The sequence below is a fragment of the Musa acuminata genome, chromosome BXJ2-2 (genome assembly GCF_036884655.1).
Source record: "Musa acuminata AAA Group cultivar baxijiao chromosome BXJ2-2, Cavendish_Baxijiao_AAA, whole genome shotgun sequence".
Lineage (NCBI taxonomy): Eukaryota > Viridiplantae > Streptophyta > Magnoliopsida > Zingiberales > Musaceae > Musa > Musa acuminata.
The window spans coordinates 18,761,488-18,777,933 of record NC_088339.1 but is presented as its reverse complement, the minus strand read 5'-3'; the positions used below and the strand labels follow the sequence as shown (position 1 = coordinate 18,777,933).

The 16,446-nt window shown below is 37.0% G+C and overlaps 2 protein-coding genes across 2 annotated transcripts; one reads left to right on the top strand and one right to left on the bottom strand.

Moving 5' to 3' along the window:
- Positions 1–2,184: 2,184 nt before the first annotated feature.
- Positions 2,185–10,884, top strand: LOC135605204 (uncharacterized protein At3g49055-like). The gene is made up of 5 exons (XM_065095004.1): positions 2,185–3,599; positions 3,687–3,763; positions 7,144–7,255; positions 7,417–7,533; positions 10,327–10,884. Exons 1-5 carry the CDS (start codon positions 2,268–2,270, stop codon positions 10,672–10,674), a joined length of 1,986 nt encoding a protein of 661 aa, XP_064951076.1. The 5' UTR covers positions 2,185–2,267; the 3' UTR covers positions 10,675–10,884.
- Positions 10,885–13,819: 2,935 nt separating this feature from the next.
- Positions 13,820–16,066, bottom strand: LOC103974573 (uncharacterized). The gene is made up of 2 exons (XM_009389429.3): positions 15,893–16,066; positions 13,820–14,495 (listed from the first exon to the last, which is right to left on the bottom strand). The coding sequence occupies exons 1-2, from the start codon at positions 16,011–16,013 to the stop codon at positions 14,026–14,028; spliced, it is 591 nt and encodes a 196-aa protein (XP_009387704.2). The 5' UTR covers positions 16,014–16,066; the 3' UTR covers positions 13,820–14,025.
- Between the last annotated feature and the right edge of the window lie 380 nt (positions 16,067–16,446).

The window sequence follows — 16,446 nt, the reverse complement described above, 5'->3', positions numbered from 1 at the left end:
ACATAGATTATATGTGCTTTTATCAAACAAAGATGAACATGATTACTATTCCTCGGATTAACTTCTATCTACCAAATGGAGTCAAATCTTCTTTGACTGCATCCTTTTCGTTTCTTCTCTTTTGAAAGAGACATACAGGTTATAGTTGCACTTAAAAGAGAAATTATTGTTGTTGTAGGAACAGCTGCCAATTCTGAAAAGGTGATGAATGGATGGTGTATAGCAAGGAATCAAAGTTGTCATTGACTGACTGCAACCTGGAAGTAGGATCCATAGAACGCAGACATGGCTGCTCATGGAGAGGTGGGATGCCACCACATTTGTGGCAATTACCAGGAAAGCTGGTCCGGTGATTCACATGGTCACAGGAATTGCTGGGATTTTGGCTTGAAGACAGCCTAAATTTTCTGCTGGAGATCCCACAATACTGTTTCGGAGCTTGACGACATGTCAACTGTGTGCATCAATGGGGTAGGAAGGCTGGAAGCAGCGACAGGGAAAGGAGATGCAAAGTGGTAGCAGAGTTTTGATGCCACTTTGTCTCTCTGTCAAATGCATTTGTCATGGAAAGAGGAAAGCAGCTATGCTGCCTACATCATTAGCCGCAAAGACTCTGTTTACTCTTAGCCTACAGCATGAGAAAGATACAGTGGCTGATCCTCTCCAAAGTTAGCCTACAGCAGCTGCATTGCAAAGTGCATAAACCGAGTGACAAAATCCTTGCAATTGCAGACACTGCAAAACCAAACAAGACCTTTGCATCTACGCCTGCTATCGAGGCAAAACCTATGCAGGCATTAGGCAGAACTTAAGATGCCTGGGATCAACACATGTTCTAGAGATCTCAAGCCAATGCCAAACTCAAACCAGTGATATTACTCTGATCCATCTTTGACTTGGAACAAAGTCATGCCTCCACTAATTTGGTCAGAACTTAGACTTGCTCTTCATGGTCAAGAAATCAAGCATCTCTGCCAAAACATCTCAGTAATAGTTAGCACATTATATAAGCAGTTTGCAATCAGAAATATAGATCGACTACATAGTGATGAATTATAAGTTTATAGTAGTGACGACAAAGTGATCCTTGGCTGGTGGGAGATGGGAAGCTGGTTATAGAACATTGGATAATGTTTGTACATAGTGATGAATTATAAGTTGCAAAGCAAGTAAGATGAAGACAAAACATCTTAAGGAGTGTGAGTTTAATGATTGTTAAGATGTTTATTATTGACAATGCCAATAGAAAACATCTTTCTTTTAGTAATTGATATTAACTAGCAATTCCAGATACAGGAAGTACAGCAAGCACTATGGTAAGGTAATGTTGCTTGCTCACCAGGGAGGTTCATCAAGGCACCTACACTTATCTACACTCATCATGCATTTAAGACCAATTATCTATCTACTGGGCTACAATACACTCCTTCCCATCATTTAGCTATGCATAAGCTAATATAATTAAAAGTTCATAATCTCATATGCTGATAATACATCGATTAGAGTTTGGATCGTATTGATCTGTACTAATGTATCGAGTATTGATATATCCATACATATTAAGATTTAAAAATATATTATAATTCTATCGTAAACTACGTGTATCAAATCATACAGAGTGATATAGATTCATTCTTGTTGAAGCAAAAAAAACTTATGGTAAGTAAAAATGTTACTATATTAATAAATACGTTATGAGATACAAAAGAAAAAGATAGAAGCGAGATTCTGATTACCCGATTTATTAGTGTAAGTTTTTTAGATTGATTTTACCTTTTTCGAGATGAAAAATTCACACCTAAGAAGACATAGATAATGTGACTCTAACGATCGATAATTAATGATATACTTCATCAAAATTAAATATGATTATTAGTGCTCCTAATAAGGGATTTATCCGTATATGATAAGATCGCATCCGTATAAATCTTCAAATTAATACTTTTAGTCTTCTATTAGATATTAGTTTTATGAAACCCCCAATTAACAAAAAACTAAATATGATTTTATCACTATCCAATCCGTCATTGATTGCCGGTCTGGACCGCACCGGATTTGTCCGGTTTTTTTTACCTTATAAGGAAATTGAACCGTCAATATCTTGTCCGGACCGGGTCCAATCTGTTCGTCCTCACGGGACCGCGTTTCGTCTTTCGCAGGTCCCTCGGCCCAAATAAATCTAATCAAGATGGGAAAACGGAGGTGAAGAGGCAAAGACCGGTCGGTGGACGACCCCTCGCTCTCTCTCTCGCCCTCTCCCTTTGGCGATGGCCGACGAAGATCCGAACGACGCCGTCCTCAGCGACGTCGAAGGCGACGATGACCCCATCCCCATCGTCCTCCCTTCCCCCTCCCCCTCCGCCTCTACCGTCCCTTCCCCCTCAGCCGCCACCATCGCCGCGGCGGAGCAGCGCGTCCGCGACCTCCTCGCCGAGCTCGAGAAGGAGCGCGGCGCCAGGAAGTCCGCTGAGGGCACCTTTAACCGCCTTAAGTCCTTGGCCCATGACGCCATCAGGCAGCGCGACGAGGCCCTTCGCGACAAGGAGGAGGCCGTCAGGCGGCGCGATGAGGCGATCCGCGATAAGGAGGAGGCCGCCCGATCCGCCGAACGGACCGTCGCCGAGCTGTCGGACGCCCTCCGCCTCAAGGACGAGGCCTCGAAGCAGAAGGACTCGCTGCGGTCGGAGATGGAGACCGCCGCCCAGATGCTGCTCTCCGGCATCGGTAAGATCTCGGGCAAGGTCAGCGGGTTTAAGAACTTCTCTGCCTCCGGTGGCCTCCCGACCTCCCAGAAGTACACCGGGCTGCCGGCCGTGGCTTACGGAGTCATCAAGCGGGCGAATGAGATCGCCGAGGAGCTCATGAAGCAGATTGATGCTTCCTCGAAGGCCAGGGACCAGGCGAGGGAACAGGTGGAGCAACGGAACTACGAGATTGCGATCGAGGTGTCGCAGCTGGAGGCTGCCATCGTGGGTCTTAGAGAAGAAGCCTCCAAGAAGACCTCAGAGATCGAATCCCTTGAAAAGATAGTTGCTGAGAGGGGATCAAGGATCTCAGAGATGGAGGATGAGATATCCAAATTGAGACAGCACGGTGACGATCGTGATGCCAAAATCAAGGGTTTGGAAACGAAATTGGAATCTCAGAGGCCATTGATCTTCGACCAGTTAAATTACACTTCGAAGGCCTACGGACAGATCCGAGAGATTCTCAAGTGTGTTGATAAGGATAACAACGATGTGTCTGAGTCTTCTGACTCTTTATTTATGTGGGAAGAGATGGATGTTGATGATAATTTGCGATCTTTGTTGGATGGAACTAAGTCTGTTTACGAACTGGCTAGTGTTGCAGCGGAGAAAGTAAGGGATTGGTTGGAGGACAGTAACAACAAAGTCAATGACTTGAATGAGAAGGTCATGGAGCTGCTAGCAGAGAAGCAGCACATTGGGACTTTGCTCAGAAGTGCATTGTCATCAAAGACAGATGAGGTGCTCCATGTGGCGGAGGAGGGTTTAAGAGAAGTAGGGATAGAATTGAGATTGGACCGTCATGATGAACATGATTCAAATAATAGTGGAGAAAATGAAGTGTATATCTTGGTAATCAAGTTACTGGAATTTTGTATTTGATATTTTCCTAACACTTCAAATATAATGTAAGATCTTTCTATATATGTTATCTTACAGGCGGATGCTTTGGGAACTACTGTCAAGGAGTCCCAGATCAAGATCATTGAGCTGCAGCATTTGGTGGAAGCGCTCAGGTGTCTATCTTGTTTCTTTTATTAAGCCTATAAGTCAAAATCTTTCAAGGAACAAGGAAATTAGAAACCATGAATATATATACTTGCCTGTTGAGGATTGAATACCTCCCATGTCAATAGCTTCCATGTGGACAGTATATCTCCTTAGGTTGACTGTCTATTTCAGATCTGCTAACTTGAATTTGCTTGCTTGTCTTGCTTGGTTGCTAATTTAAGTACTGATATCAAACAGATAGCTCGATATCGCCACAATACCATTCATTTGATTTTTTATTATTTTATTCAATAATATTGGATGACACACCTAGTATACCACTATCATAGCTGTTCGATAGGTTGTCAAACCAGTTGGACCACTAATTTAGCCTTGATCCTGTACAAGGTCTGATCAACTACAAGACAGACTTTATGATATCTGGTTTAGAGATGGCAATCTTAAAAAGAGTTGTTGAGTCCATAGGCTTACATTTTATCTTAGTTTTGCAGCTTCTTTAGTCTTTAAACATGTTGTTAATGCAGTTGAATGGGCATTCTTGACAAAACAAGCTTGAACAGCATAATAGCTCTTGTTTAGATTTTATTAGTTTTGACAAATTATATGAGATCTTAATTTTACTAGGTTTCTATATTTGAATAGGAGTTAAAGGTCAAGTAACTCGAGGCCAACCTCATATAAGGATGCCATATTCAAGGAGAAAGATTAAGATGAGTTTTTATACAAAAATCTTGTCTGTCCTAAAAGTATCTTCCAAAACTCCTTGTGCTTTAGTGTTTTGATGGGAAATCTCTGCATGAAGCATCTTCATTGGCTGTTTAATCCACTCATTGGCAGCACATAGAGATTTATTTCCTTAGTTACGATATTTTTGCTAGAATCAACTTGAAGGATGGGCATGCTGATAACCCCATATCTGACCAACACATCCATTTTTAGATGTTTTTAATCAACCATATTTAACATTAACATATATGTTCATTATTGGGTTTGAACTGCTGAAGCTGTGGTTGCTTTCTACTAGTAGATATCTGAACTTTACCCACACTTGAACGGTTGCTGAGATGTAAATATGCGTTTATAGTCATGTGGAGAAGCTGGAGATGCATACAGCTGTGCCAAGAATATTCAGCTGTTGTGATCTTTCAAGTGGTTTTAAGCAATGTTTTTAATTTCAAATAATACGTCCATACCGGGCGGTACGTATCGGTCCGATAGTAGATCGGTACACGGACCGCCCACTATCGGGAGGTACCGTCGATTGGGGACCGAGGGAGAAGAAAGAAGAGGAAGAAGGGGAAGAAAGATCATAGAGAAGAAGAGAAGAACCTGGAGATCAACGCCGCTCTCCCTCCTCGTCTGTTGGTGACTTCTCATCCGCACAGGAGAAGAATCTTTTAGGATCAGTATAGGTTCTTTCTTGCAGTTTCTTTTACTTTGGTTGTTGGTCATTTCCAATCCTGATTTTCTTTTTAAAGAGGTCATACATTAGTTGTTCCAAATAGAAATAATGTATGATACATGTCCATAAAATTTAAAGCTGCTTGTAAGAGTTTAAGAATGTTCTTGGAAGTTGACATTTTGTATCATAATAATACTGCTGAACTTGTTTTTGGAAGTGTTTACTATCCAAGAACAATGTTCCAAATATAAATAATGTATGATACATGGCCATAAAATTTAAAGCTGCTTGTAAAAGTTTACGAATGTTCTTGGAAGTTAACATTTTTGTGATTAACATGTTTATGGGGGTGATTATCTATTAGTTTAACATGGACTGATTTTGGTTTTCACATGATTGCCGCAAAATTAAGCAGTTTTAGTTGGGTTAATGCCCTATTATTTCTGTTTCAAACGTATGAAAAGGTTCAAGAAAATGAAAATTGAAGAATGCCACAGAATGTGAAAATGGGGTAATATTTTTAAGCATTCTGGGTCGTTTGAAAAAATAATACTCTAATTTCATTGCATCAACCTCCTTTTAGGTATTTCTTTTTGGGGTTTGGTCCATGTGGTTCTAGGCATGGGTCATGACAAATATAGTATCAGAGAAATAACTACCTATGATAGGTGGGTCACTTTAGGACCTATTGTGCATTCCTAGAATCTTTTGTTCCAACACCCAATAGTGATGTACATCATGTATGGTGGCTATATCATGGTGGTTATGTGCCTCTTGACATCTCCTGTAATCCTAGTAGTCCATGGGACTATCAAGTCTAATTAGACACTAGGGATCTTAAGTGTGGAAGTATCACTATCCAATTAGTCCCACAATGGGGGTGTGGACTATGTTTTGACTACTGTACACTATCAACCCAAAAGAAGCACTCCTGTTTTGACTATGTTTTAAAGTGCTCCTTTTGGAGGCTTGGTTTACATGGTTTCAGGTTCGAGGTATGACAAATACACTGCAATTTGATAGCCTTGTTCACTACTTCTGAATCTAAATAAAGTAAAAACAATTTAAGTAGTGAAGTGATAAAAAACCATAATTTCTTCAGATCAAGATTATTAAAAATCTTGTTAAACAAATTTATTGCCTCCGTGAGCTCAGTTCAAATGAAAGGCCTATAAAGAACTGATATGTAAATGCTAAATTCCAGCCGAAATGAAAGGCCCATAAAGAACTGATACGTAATTGCTAAACTCCTTTTGGAGGCTTGGTTTACATGGTTTCAGGTTCGAGGTATGACAAATACACTGCAATTTGATAGCCTTGTTCACTACTTCTGAATCTAAATAAAGTAAAAACAATTTAAGTAGTGAAGTGATAAAAAACCATAATTTCTTCAGATCAAGATTATTAAAAATCTTGTTAAACAAATTTATTGCCTCCGTGAGCTCAGTTCAAATGAAAGGCCTATAAAGAACTGATATGTAAATGCTAAATTCCAGCCGAAATGAAAGGCCCATAAAGAACTGATACGTAATTGCTAAACTCCAGCCCTAACTAGGCTTTTATAAATTCTGGTTTAAGAAAAACAATCTCAAAACTTCAAACCATAAGACGGATGCCTTAAATTTAATGAGTTTCTATGTTTAATAGATGTGAAAGACATTTGTGCAAGGAATATATTTTTTTTTTCAAAAAGACACTGTAAATAACTGATACATAATTGCTAAATTCCAGCCGTTACTAGGCTTTTACAAATTCTGGTTTGAGAAAAACAATCTCGAAACTTCATGCTATCAGATGTGAAAGACATTCATGTCAAGAATACTTTTTTTTTTTTTCAAAAAGACACCAGACATTGTGAAGTACTTGAAGATAAAAATAACCTGCTTGTAATTGTCCATACCTTTTGTGGTAAGACGGAAATTGTCTATGATTTGACTCCATCTAAATTTCTACATATTTGTGCATGTGTTTTTCTGGAGAAAGGGCAGAATGCAGTCTACTGAAATCCCGTTTGGATGCTCAAGCAAAAGAGATTTCCCAGCTGAAACATCATATAAAGCAGCTTGAGGAGAAGGAGCGGTCGGCGAATGAAAATGTGAAGTCTTTTATTCCTCTTATTACTTTAGTACTGTTGAACTCATTTGTTATTACTGATTACTTTATGATGCTCTTGATTCTTGTGATGTCTATCAAAATATTTAGTTTGACTACGTTCTTTTTCACACAAAACACTAAATGATAATACATTGCTAAAAGGTTGAGGGCCTCATGATGGACATTGCTGCAGCAGAAGAGGAAATTACAAGATGGAAATTGGCTGCAGAACAAGAAGCTGCAGCAGGCAGGGCTGTTGAACAGGAGTTTCAGTTACAGGTACATTAACAAAATATTTTATAGATATCTTTCTGTGTACTGTAGTTTTCTTTATATAACTTTTGTATTAAAATAGTAGAATATTTTGATACAATAACTAATATAGGATGTTACCTTGTAATTTACTTATGTTATCAACAATAATATAATGGTAAAGTAGGCAAATTTGAAATATGCTCAACTTACAAAGCAAAATGATATGACCTCTCCTATGCATAGTGGTGATTGACAATTGTAAAATATACATAAATCACAAGAATCACCCATGCATATCTTTTCCAAAATTTATATATACAAAATATACCCAACAGGTCGTTATCTATATCTGTGTTAGCATGGGGCCACATCTGCTCATCTTCTAACCCATCACATGGATGGATTACTAGTGTCGTAACTGCAAAATAGGTTCTACGATGAGTGTTGTTGTACTTGAGAAAACTTGACTTAATGTTTAATATTAGCATATCTTAATATTTTATAATTTTTTTCTCCACATTCTTCCTAATTATTTAGCATCTATCATTCTGAAACTATAACGGATATAAGCTCCCACGCCAGCCTGCCTGCATCCATGGACATGGCCTTTAACACAGAAATGTATGGGCCTTCACACATATGAGATAGTGATAGAGGTAGCAGGACTGATAATTATAGTTTATGAAACCCAGTTATGTCAAATCAGTAGGGTTCTAATTTTTATAAGGATGTCAGCAGCGGCAACCACAGTCAAATCAATCATGCTAATAAATGTTTCACTGAACAATTACCATCCTCAGTTTGTACAAACTTACATACGATAACCAAGTATAACTGGTGGAACCAGAAACATGGTGGCAGAGCCAGTAACAAGCTTATATGCTTTCAGGAGGCTGGCCTCTTATTCCCATTTTGGGTTATTTTAGTGCCACAATGGGCCATGATGTTTAACAGGGAGTTTGAAGGATATCCATATTAGAGAATTTTATTTTCAGGCATTGTGTTGTCATCCAACCAGAAGCCATGATGCAGAACTGAGTCTATATACAATGCTAAGACAGAGAGCTAGACGTAAATATTATAAGAACTCTTCTATGTTAAGAAGATCATAAAAATAGACCAACCGTGATATAATACAATTATTAGTCATGTGCCACATAATTTAGCAGAAAACTGACTTGTGGCTCCAACAAATCACCTCCTTTTCCCAGATATCATGTTTAAGATTTTTAATAACATGTCACATATGAGCCAGATGATAATTAGTTGATAATGTGATGATCTAAGTGACTGCATATGCTTCACAAATTCATAACATCAAAAAGGAAAAAGAAATGAGTTTTCATCATAAACCAATTAGAATCTGCAGTTTGATTGATTGTTGACTGCACATTGAATGGATCCCACTCCTTTTTTTATAAATTGATCAAAATGGGTTGTTAATGTGCACTTGTGATGAGTATAGATCTATTTGCAACCCTAGAAATTGGTGTTGTTTCTTTTTCTGAAACATGCCTTGATTTTAGCTATTATTTCTGACTCTGGATTTTAGCTTTTATTTTTGTTATCACAATAACAAAATAATTAAAATAAGTATTCAACTCCCTGTGCTTTCTTCCTTTTCAACATATCAACTGTTAATATGATAAGGTCAACAGTGACCGTTCCAATGGTGGTAGGCTTGATTCCAACTGTTGACCTGTACAACCGTGACAGGAAGTAAACCCTTTGACATTATATTCTAAGTTTTTTAGCATTTTCCTTTTTACTGTCTTAAAACCATGGTTTTAAAGATCAACTATTGCTCAAGTGACTGGTTTTTGTGAACTCACCAATTCAGAGTTTAGAATCAATTGCTCCCCAATTAATTTGGGTTGCAGACGGTTTTCTGTTCAGAGGATTAGTGTTTCATCTGTCTGTGTTACAATTTCTTTCCTTCTCTAGTTTGGTGATTTATCCCACAGGATTTGGGACAGGGGAAACCTGGACCTAGTGCTGCTCCATGTGCCTGACCTACATCTTCAAATGCCTGTTGGAGGCAATGAATTAGCAGAAGAGGATATTAGCATCGTTGTCTTAGGTCTATAGCTTTCTAGATTCTCCTCGTTTTTCTCCCCTAAAATTTTCATGTTGCTTTCTCTTTCAACTGTTTTGAGAATTTTACATTCCTGATATTCTTATGCTAATGCACCGATCTCCTTATCAAGATACCCCAAATCTGCCAATTTATAACCTGATGTTTGTCTTCTTGAATGGATGATACTAATCTTGACTTCTTAAAGCCTTCATAACATCTCTTTAGGAATATATTTCGCTCTCTTGGTCCATTATTCCATGCTGATAAGGACCTTATGATCATTCCTTTGGTTTTCTATGACATTCTGTAAAGACAATATGATGGCTGATCATAAGTATGAGCATCTTATGATGGAAACTTCTATGGACACTTGCTCCCCTGCCATGATTAGATGAGAATGGATAAGAGGCTTGTGGGATTGCCATGATAGGGTAAAAATGAAAATTACTTTAGCAAATTTTCTCACTCCTAGAACACCCATTTTACAAGGCTATATCCTTTGATAAGACACTAATGATCGACTTGAAATACACATCTCCATCATACTTCTATTTGTCATGGACCTGTGGTCCTGAACTTATGATGACAGTGTCAACTAATACATAACATGCTATCAATGAAAAATTAATTTCTGAAACTTTATAAACTGATGTGCATGTAGTTGTCGATCAGTCATCACCTTAAAAATTATACTGGCATTGACTTCTCATTTGCTTTAAATGTTCTAATTCCATATGCAGTTGTCAGCTCTTAGAAAGGAACTAGATGATGCACAACAAGCAGCTATAGAGTCAGAGAACAAGCTCAAGTTCAAAGAAGAGACTGCAGCAGCAGCAATGGCGGCAAGAGATGCTGCTGAGAAATCATTAAGGCTGGCCGACATAAGGTCCACGAGGCTGAGGGAGAGACTGGAGGAGTTAACCCGACAGCTCGAAGAATCTGACAACCAAGATGATCTCAGGAATAGGAACGGCTACCGTTATGTGTGCTGGCCATGGCAATGGCTGGGGCTGAATCTTGTAAGATACCACCAAACTGATGTACAGCAAGATAACAATGAGATGGAACTGTCAGAACCCCTCGTGTAGGATACGTTGCTGTTTCCATGAGCAGAAAGAAAGAACTCAATACTTGTAACAAGAGGGAGTGTGACACTCTGCATCGGTTGCTCATTCTAGTCCGTAGAACCAGGAATTCCTGTCGTGTCAGGTGCAGAAATCTTATAGAACTGTGTTTGTTCAGTGATTGAGAGTAAAATTTCTACCAAGGGCTATATATATGATTCATTTTGATCTCTAGGGCATCAATTCTGTGTACCCGTCGTGACTAAGTATCTACTACATTATTCTTATTATGGTGACTTAATAATAGGCATTATTTTGGTGAATCAAAAATGGATATCTTGCTAATTTCATGTAGTATTCATTTTGATTGATAATGAGGTTTAATTTTAGGTGAGGCGAGGTCCGAGTGCACTTCAATAAAATCTTGGCTAAGCGCTTTCTTGAACCTAAGCGTTGGGTGCCTTAGTTGAGTATCCGGATCAAATGAAGCAATCGAACCAGAATTACAAGTCTGGTTCGATTGAATAGTAGCTAGTTTGTTTGATTTGATTGAACTAACTAGCCTTTATCTTTAGTTGTACCTACAAAACCTAATCCTTGCACCCCTCATGTGACCCCCAGCCATCAATCCTAGCGTAACTTCTGCTTCTACCATCGATGCTTCCTCTGCCATTGCTTTTGTCGTTGAAGCACAAGACTAAGGCTTCCTTTGTCGCGGGTCTAACAGCTTAGTTTTTGTGCGTAGTTCCTTCCATCGTTGCGTTGCTACTTCTGTGTGTTCCATTGTCAAGGGAGAGGACTATAGCTTCCTCCACCACCGATGGACACCTTTGAAGCTTCTTCTGCCCACAATGTCATTGTCCACAACTTTCGTCGATGTTGTCATTCGTAGCTTCCCTCGCCACCATCATCATCATCCAAAAATTATTCTATCACCGTTGCCCTCTCCTTCCCCACTTTCCACTGTCGGTTACAATTTTCTCCCCCTTTGACTACTGTTAATAGTTCTTTTCTTCCCTTCTAACTACTGTTAACAGTAAATAATATACTATTAACAATATATTTTTAACTATTGTACAAAGTAATTTCTATTTAGATTGATAATATATTATCTAGATTTTAACACTATTAATATCTATTTGTTTAAAATTATTATTATGGTTTTAGGATTGATGACAAGTGTACAAAGTAATTCAGAAGATTCTTTAAAAAAATTAAAAAAAATATCCTACTTGAAGATATAATTATCTAAAGGATTATAAAAAGATCCTAACATAGTTATTTGCATTTTTTGTGATAAAACCATTAGATGTGGTATTTTTCGTGTAAAACATCTAGTAGGAAATTTCAAGAATACATTACTGCAAGAAGTATCTCCTTAATATAAAAGAAGAGCTATTAGCTTATATGACTGAAAAAAATAGAAAAAAAAAATAAATATTATGAGATTTATATATGTATCAAGGATCATAGAGTAAATAGAAGTAAAATTAAGATAAACAAATATAAGTGATGCTTATGATAAGAAATTAAGGGAAAGATCAATTCAATACATTACGTGCTTCTTCTATAAAGCTAGCTTCCTCTTAGTACTTATCGTTGAAATAATTTTAAGAAGATAATTAAAGCTATTGGAAGTTATAATGAGGGATTAAAACCTCTAAGTTATTATGAGATGTGAGTTCCATTGAAGAACTATGTAACCTTAAGTCTTATCAATTTTGTTATCCTTTATCTTATGTAAATTATTTGAAGCAAAAAAATAATACTTATATTTGACTCCATATGATACATTATATTAATTTAATATTAGAGAATATTGAAAAAAATTTTGAAATCAATAAGACTTAAAAAAAGACAATCTTTGTTAGATTTTTCTATAATCATACAAGAGCTTTGAATATTATAAGAGAATTTACAGGTAATAAAGAATTGGTGAAATATAATATTACTCGATTTGTTACTTTCTTCTTGATATTATAAAGCATATATCGTCAAAAATATAATCTGAGAAATATATTTACTTCGGAGAAATAAGTGATAAACAAATAAACAAAAAAAAGCAAAAAGCAAAAGGGTCAAGGATATCATCTTAATATCGTTTTTTTTGAAATCTTATAGTTTATATATTAAAGATAATGAGTCCTTTTGTTCAAGTCCTTTGGTTCGTAGATAATAAAAATAATTAGATATATTTATAAAGTTATGGATAGAGCAAAAGAGATGATTCAAATATCGGTTGATGGAAATAAAGAAAAGTATTAAAAAATATATACAATCATCGACGAAAGATATAAATATCATTCATCATCCATTACACGTAGAATTGGAACACCCAAAGTTTAATATAGAAGTTGTAAATGGGTTATATCAGTGCATTGTAAGATTGATTTTAATGAGCTGTAAGATAAGATCATACGTAAATTATTTTTATATAAGAATGTCGATGGTCTTTTTAGAATTCTAGTAATAGTTTGATCTAAAACAACTAAGTGTTGGAAAATTACAAATATGTATAAGATAAATGATGAAGAAAAAAATAAATACAAAAGCCTTAAGTTCATCTCTTATCATTACCAAAGAGAAGGATGAAGATTAACAAAAGGAAAATAAAAATGATTATATATTTGAAAATAACGATGTTAATTATAATGATGATTGAATTTGATACATATTGTTTTGAGTCTTTTAACAATTTTATTATTAGAAGATGGATAATATGACTTAGCACTCTAGATTTTTTAATTTAATATCATATTTTAATTTATATAATCATATTTATCAATTATATTTATATTATTTATATTTTAATATTTCATAACGTCTCACCTCACCTCACTCGGGTGAACACCTAACACTCACCTTGAGTATTTTAAGATCTTAGCACCTAATATTTTTTAAATCACTAATTGATAATATATCACATAATTAGAATGTTAGATTAATAGAGACATTTAAATTATGTTTATTATTGGTAACTTGATAAAATACTTAATGAATCAACAATAAACATTTTGCTTATCTCAATTATATTCATTTTGGTGTCCAGAGTACTACAATAAACAAACCTTTAATAAACCAAGTATTTTCCCTTGTGACAATAGGCTTCCAATAGGGGCATTTGGATCATTCAAAAGAAAATCTATCAGCAAAATTCTGTGATCAAATCTGGCCTTCATCATTTATCATTTTGTAAAATATATTATAGATGATCATGGCATCATAAAGTTTGAATGATTTGTCATCAGATATAGGTAAGACACCAAGGATGCAACAGTCCTTTTTCCTCTTCATTCTAAATACAGAACAGTGAATCCTGGTCACAGACATTATTTAATCACATGCTGGCATCTCTGAATTCTCATAAGTAGAACTTTATGGAGAAGTTGAGTTTTGATCTGTGTTCAGAGGAGAAAGCTGAGCAACTGGAACTTCATTTCGGGCAGTGAACTCGAACCATTGGCTCTCACGGTTGCAGGTTCCAATGCTCAAGCACAAGCATGGGTTTGTGATGAGAGTGTTTTCAGGATCAACATCCAAGCACAAGGCAGTGCCATCAGGTAGCTCATTGGAGATCTGTGCCTTGGATTTCGATGTTATGTCCCATGAAGAATCCGATTCGGAGCAAACGATTCCGAGCTTTGCTGGTTTGCCTGAGTCCACAGCTTGCAAACAGAAGTATGTACCCTTCACAACCAGAAACTTTTGAGGTGTGTAGTTCCAATCATCAGACTGGTTGCAGGGCCCTAGTCTCAAAGGGTCTGTTACAGACTTCCGAAGGACACAGGATCCGGTTGGTGGATGGAAAATAACATTGGAGGGCCGTCTCGATGCATAAACTTGACCTGCTAAGTTAAGAAAAACATTAAACATCCACCAATTTTCATTTAACTTGTGTATATAACACAATGTAGAAGTCATATGAGTTGTTTTCTGTAGGATTTCTTCAATTATTCCACTGAACTAGAAGTTCAAACAAAACCAGATCATATATTTAACATAGCGAGGGTTGTCTCAATTTGTTAACTTGACCTGCTAAGTTAAAACAAACATGAAACATCCATCAATTGTCATTTATCTTAAGTACAAAGAATATGATGAACTTGGTAGAACAATTTAGAAGTCATAAAGGTTGCTTACTATTAGGATTTCTTTAATTATTCTACTTGCCTAGAAGCTCACATAAAACATGGTGAGGGGTGTCTTGATTCATGGCCTGCCAAGTTAAAATAAACATGAAACATCCATCAGTTGTCATTTAACTTGAGTACAAAGAATATGATGAACCCGGGTAGCAGTCATAAGAGTTGCTTTCTCTAGGATTTCTTTGATTATTCTACTTTCCTAGAAGTTCAAACAAAATTAATCCATAAAGACGCCTTAACTTGACCTGCCAAGTTAAATAAACACAAAACATCTATCAATTGTTCTTTGACGTTTAAGCAAGTACAAAGAACATGATCAACCCAGGTAGAAAACCCTAGAACTGATAAAGGCTGCTTTCTGTAGGATGTCTTCAATTATTCTACTTAACATAGTGCCAAAACCTTCCATAAAACAGGCAGATGCAGCACGGTATCAAAAAGACAAAGTTACAATTGTAATATAATGCTCTACCAATTAGAGCAAAAATAAAAACTGAGTTCAGGAACTCTGCAATTTTTGCTAAAAGTGGGATCCAACTCTGCAATACACGAACTAATGAAGATATCTGTCTTAATCATTTATTAGATAGTACCATACTAGATGAACTTGATTTGGTGAAAGGTTAGCAACTTGGAGTTGGATCGAACTACGAATTATGCATACAATTCGAATCTAAACTTCGACAATTGTTGCACTACCATATCAATTCAATCAAGTGAATCTGAAGGGGGGTAAAACTCATAGAAGCTGGAAAAGAACATGAATATATGCAATAAGATTAACAGAGAATATGTTAGCGGTGTTGATGTACAACGCTGCCATTGCATCTTCTCCACCTACAATAAGTAGCTTATCAGTACCCATACAACACAGCAGGAAAATGAGAAACTCGTGATCTCCGACAGATCAAAACTAGAGCATCCAATGAAGAAAAACTAAATCAACACAACTCGATATTTGCCCACCGACTCAGGCCATAAACAACTAAATCTAGAGAAAAAGAAAAGGAACTAAAAGAGAAGCGCAAACACGACATCCACCACATGGCACTGATGAGCGAGGGCAAGTGAACGGGGGGGAAGTGTGGGAGGCCGACCTGTTGGGGAGGCGCCGGAGGCGAGAGGATCGAAAGGAAGGGCGGAGATGAGAGGAGGGCTACTGTGGAGCAAGAGATCGGAGCAGAGGAGCACCAGGGGCGGCACCAGACCCAGCTTCATCTCCGCTGCTCGGTCGATTCCGATCCCTCTAGTAGAAGGGTTTTTTCGTGGGCGGTTGTAAAAGGGACGACGGTCTCCCTTTAGGCACGTGCGGTGGAGGACGCGTGGGTTGACAAAACCGACCTGGCACGTGCTATGACGTGGCACCTCAGAAGCCAACGCAAAGTCGATAAATTCGTTCATCGATCGAAGTTTAAATCGCAACAATAAATAAAAAAATCTTACAATGAATCGATCGTCAACCATCTCTAGAAAATTATCTTATAATCTTACAAAATATCATACTATGATAAATCTTACACCAGTAGACATTTTAATAAAAAATAAACAACACATATTTCAGATAGTGTTGATAAAATTGTTCATTTACGATTTAAATGATGAAAAAGTTGGAACTCGCAAAAAAAATATTATAGCCCAATAAAAATATTGA

Bases quoted from the DNA above. Each gene is read 5' to 3' on its own strand.
- LOC103974573 (XM_009389429.3), bottom strand. From the start codon at position 16,013: ATGAAGCTGGGTCTGGTGCCGCCCCTGGTGCTCCTCTGCTCCGATCTC. The intron at 14,496-15,892 runs GTCGGCCTCCCA...TTAACTTAGCAG, and splicing joins CTCCGGCGCCTCCCCAACAG to GTCAAGTTTATGCATCGAGA.
- LOC135605204 (XM_065095004.1), top strand. From the start codon at position 2,268: ATGGCCGACGAAGATCCGAACGACGCCGTCCTCAGCGACGTCGAAGGC. The intron at 3,600-3,686 runs GTAATCAAGTTA...GTTATCTTACAG, and splicing joins AAAATGAAGTGTATATCTTG to GCGGATGCTTTGGGAACTAC. The intron at 3,764-7,143 runs GTGTCTATCTTG...TTCTGGAGAAAG, and splicing joins CATTTGGTGGAAGCGCTCAG to GGCAGAATGCAGTCTACTGA.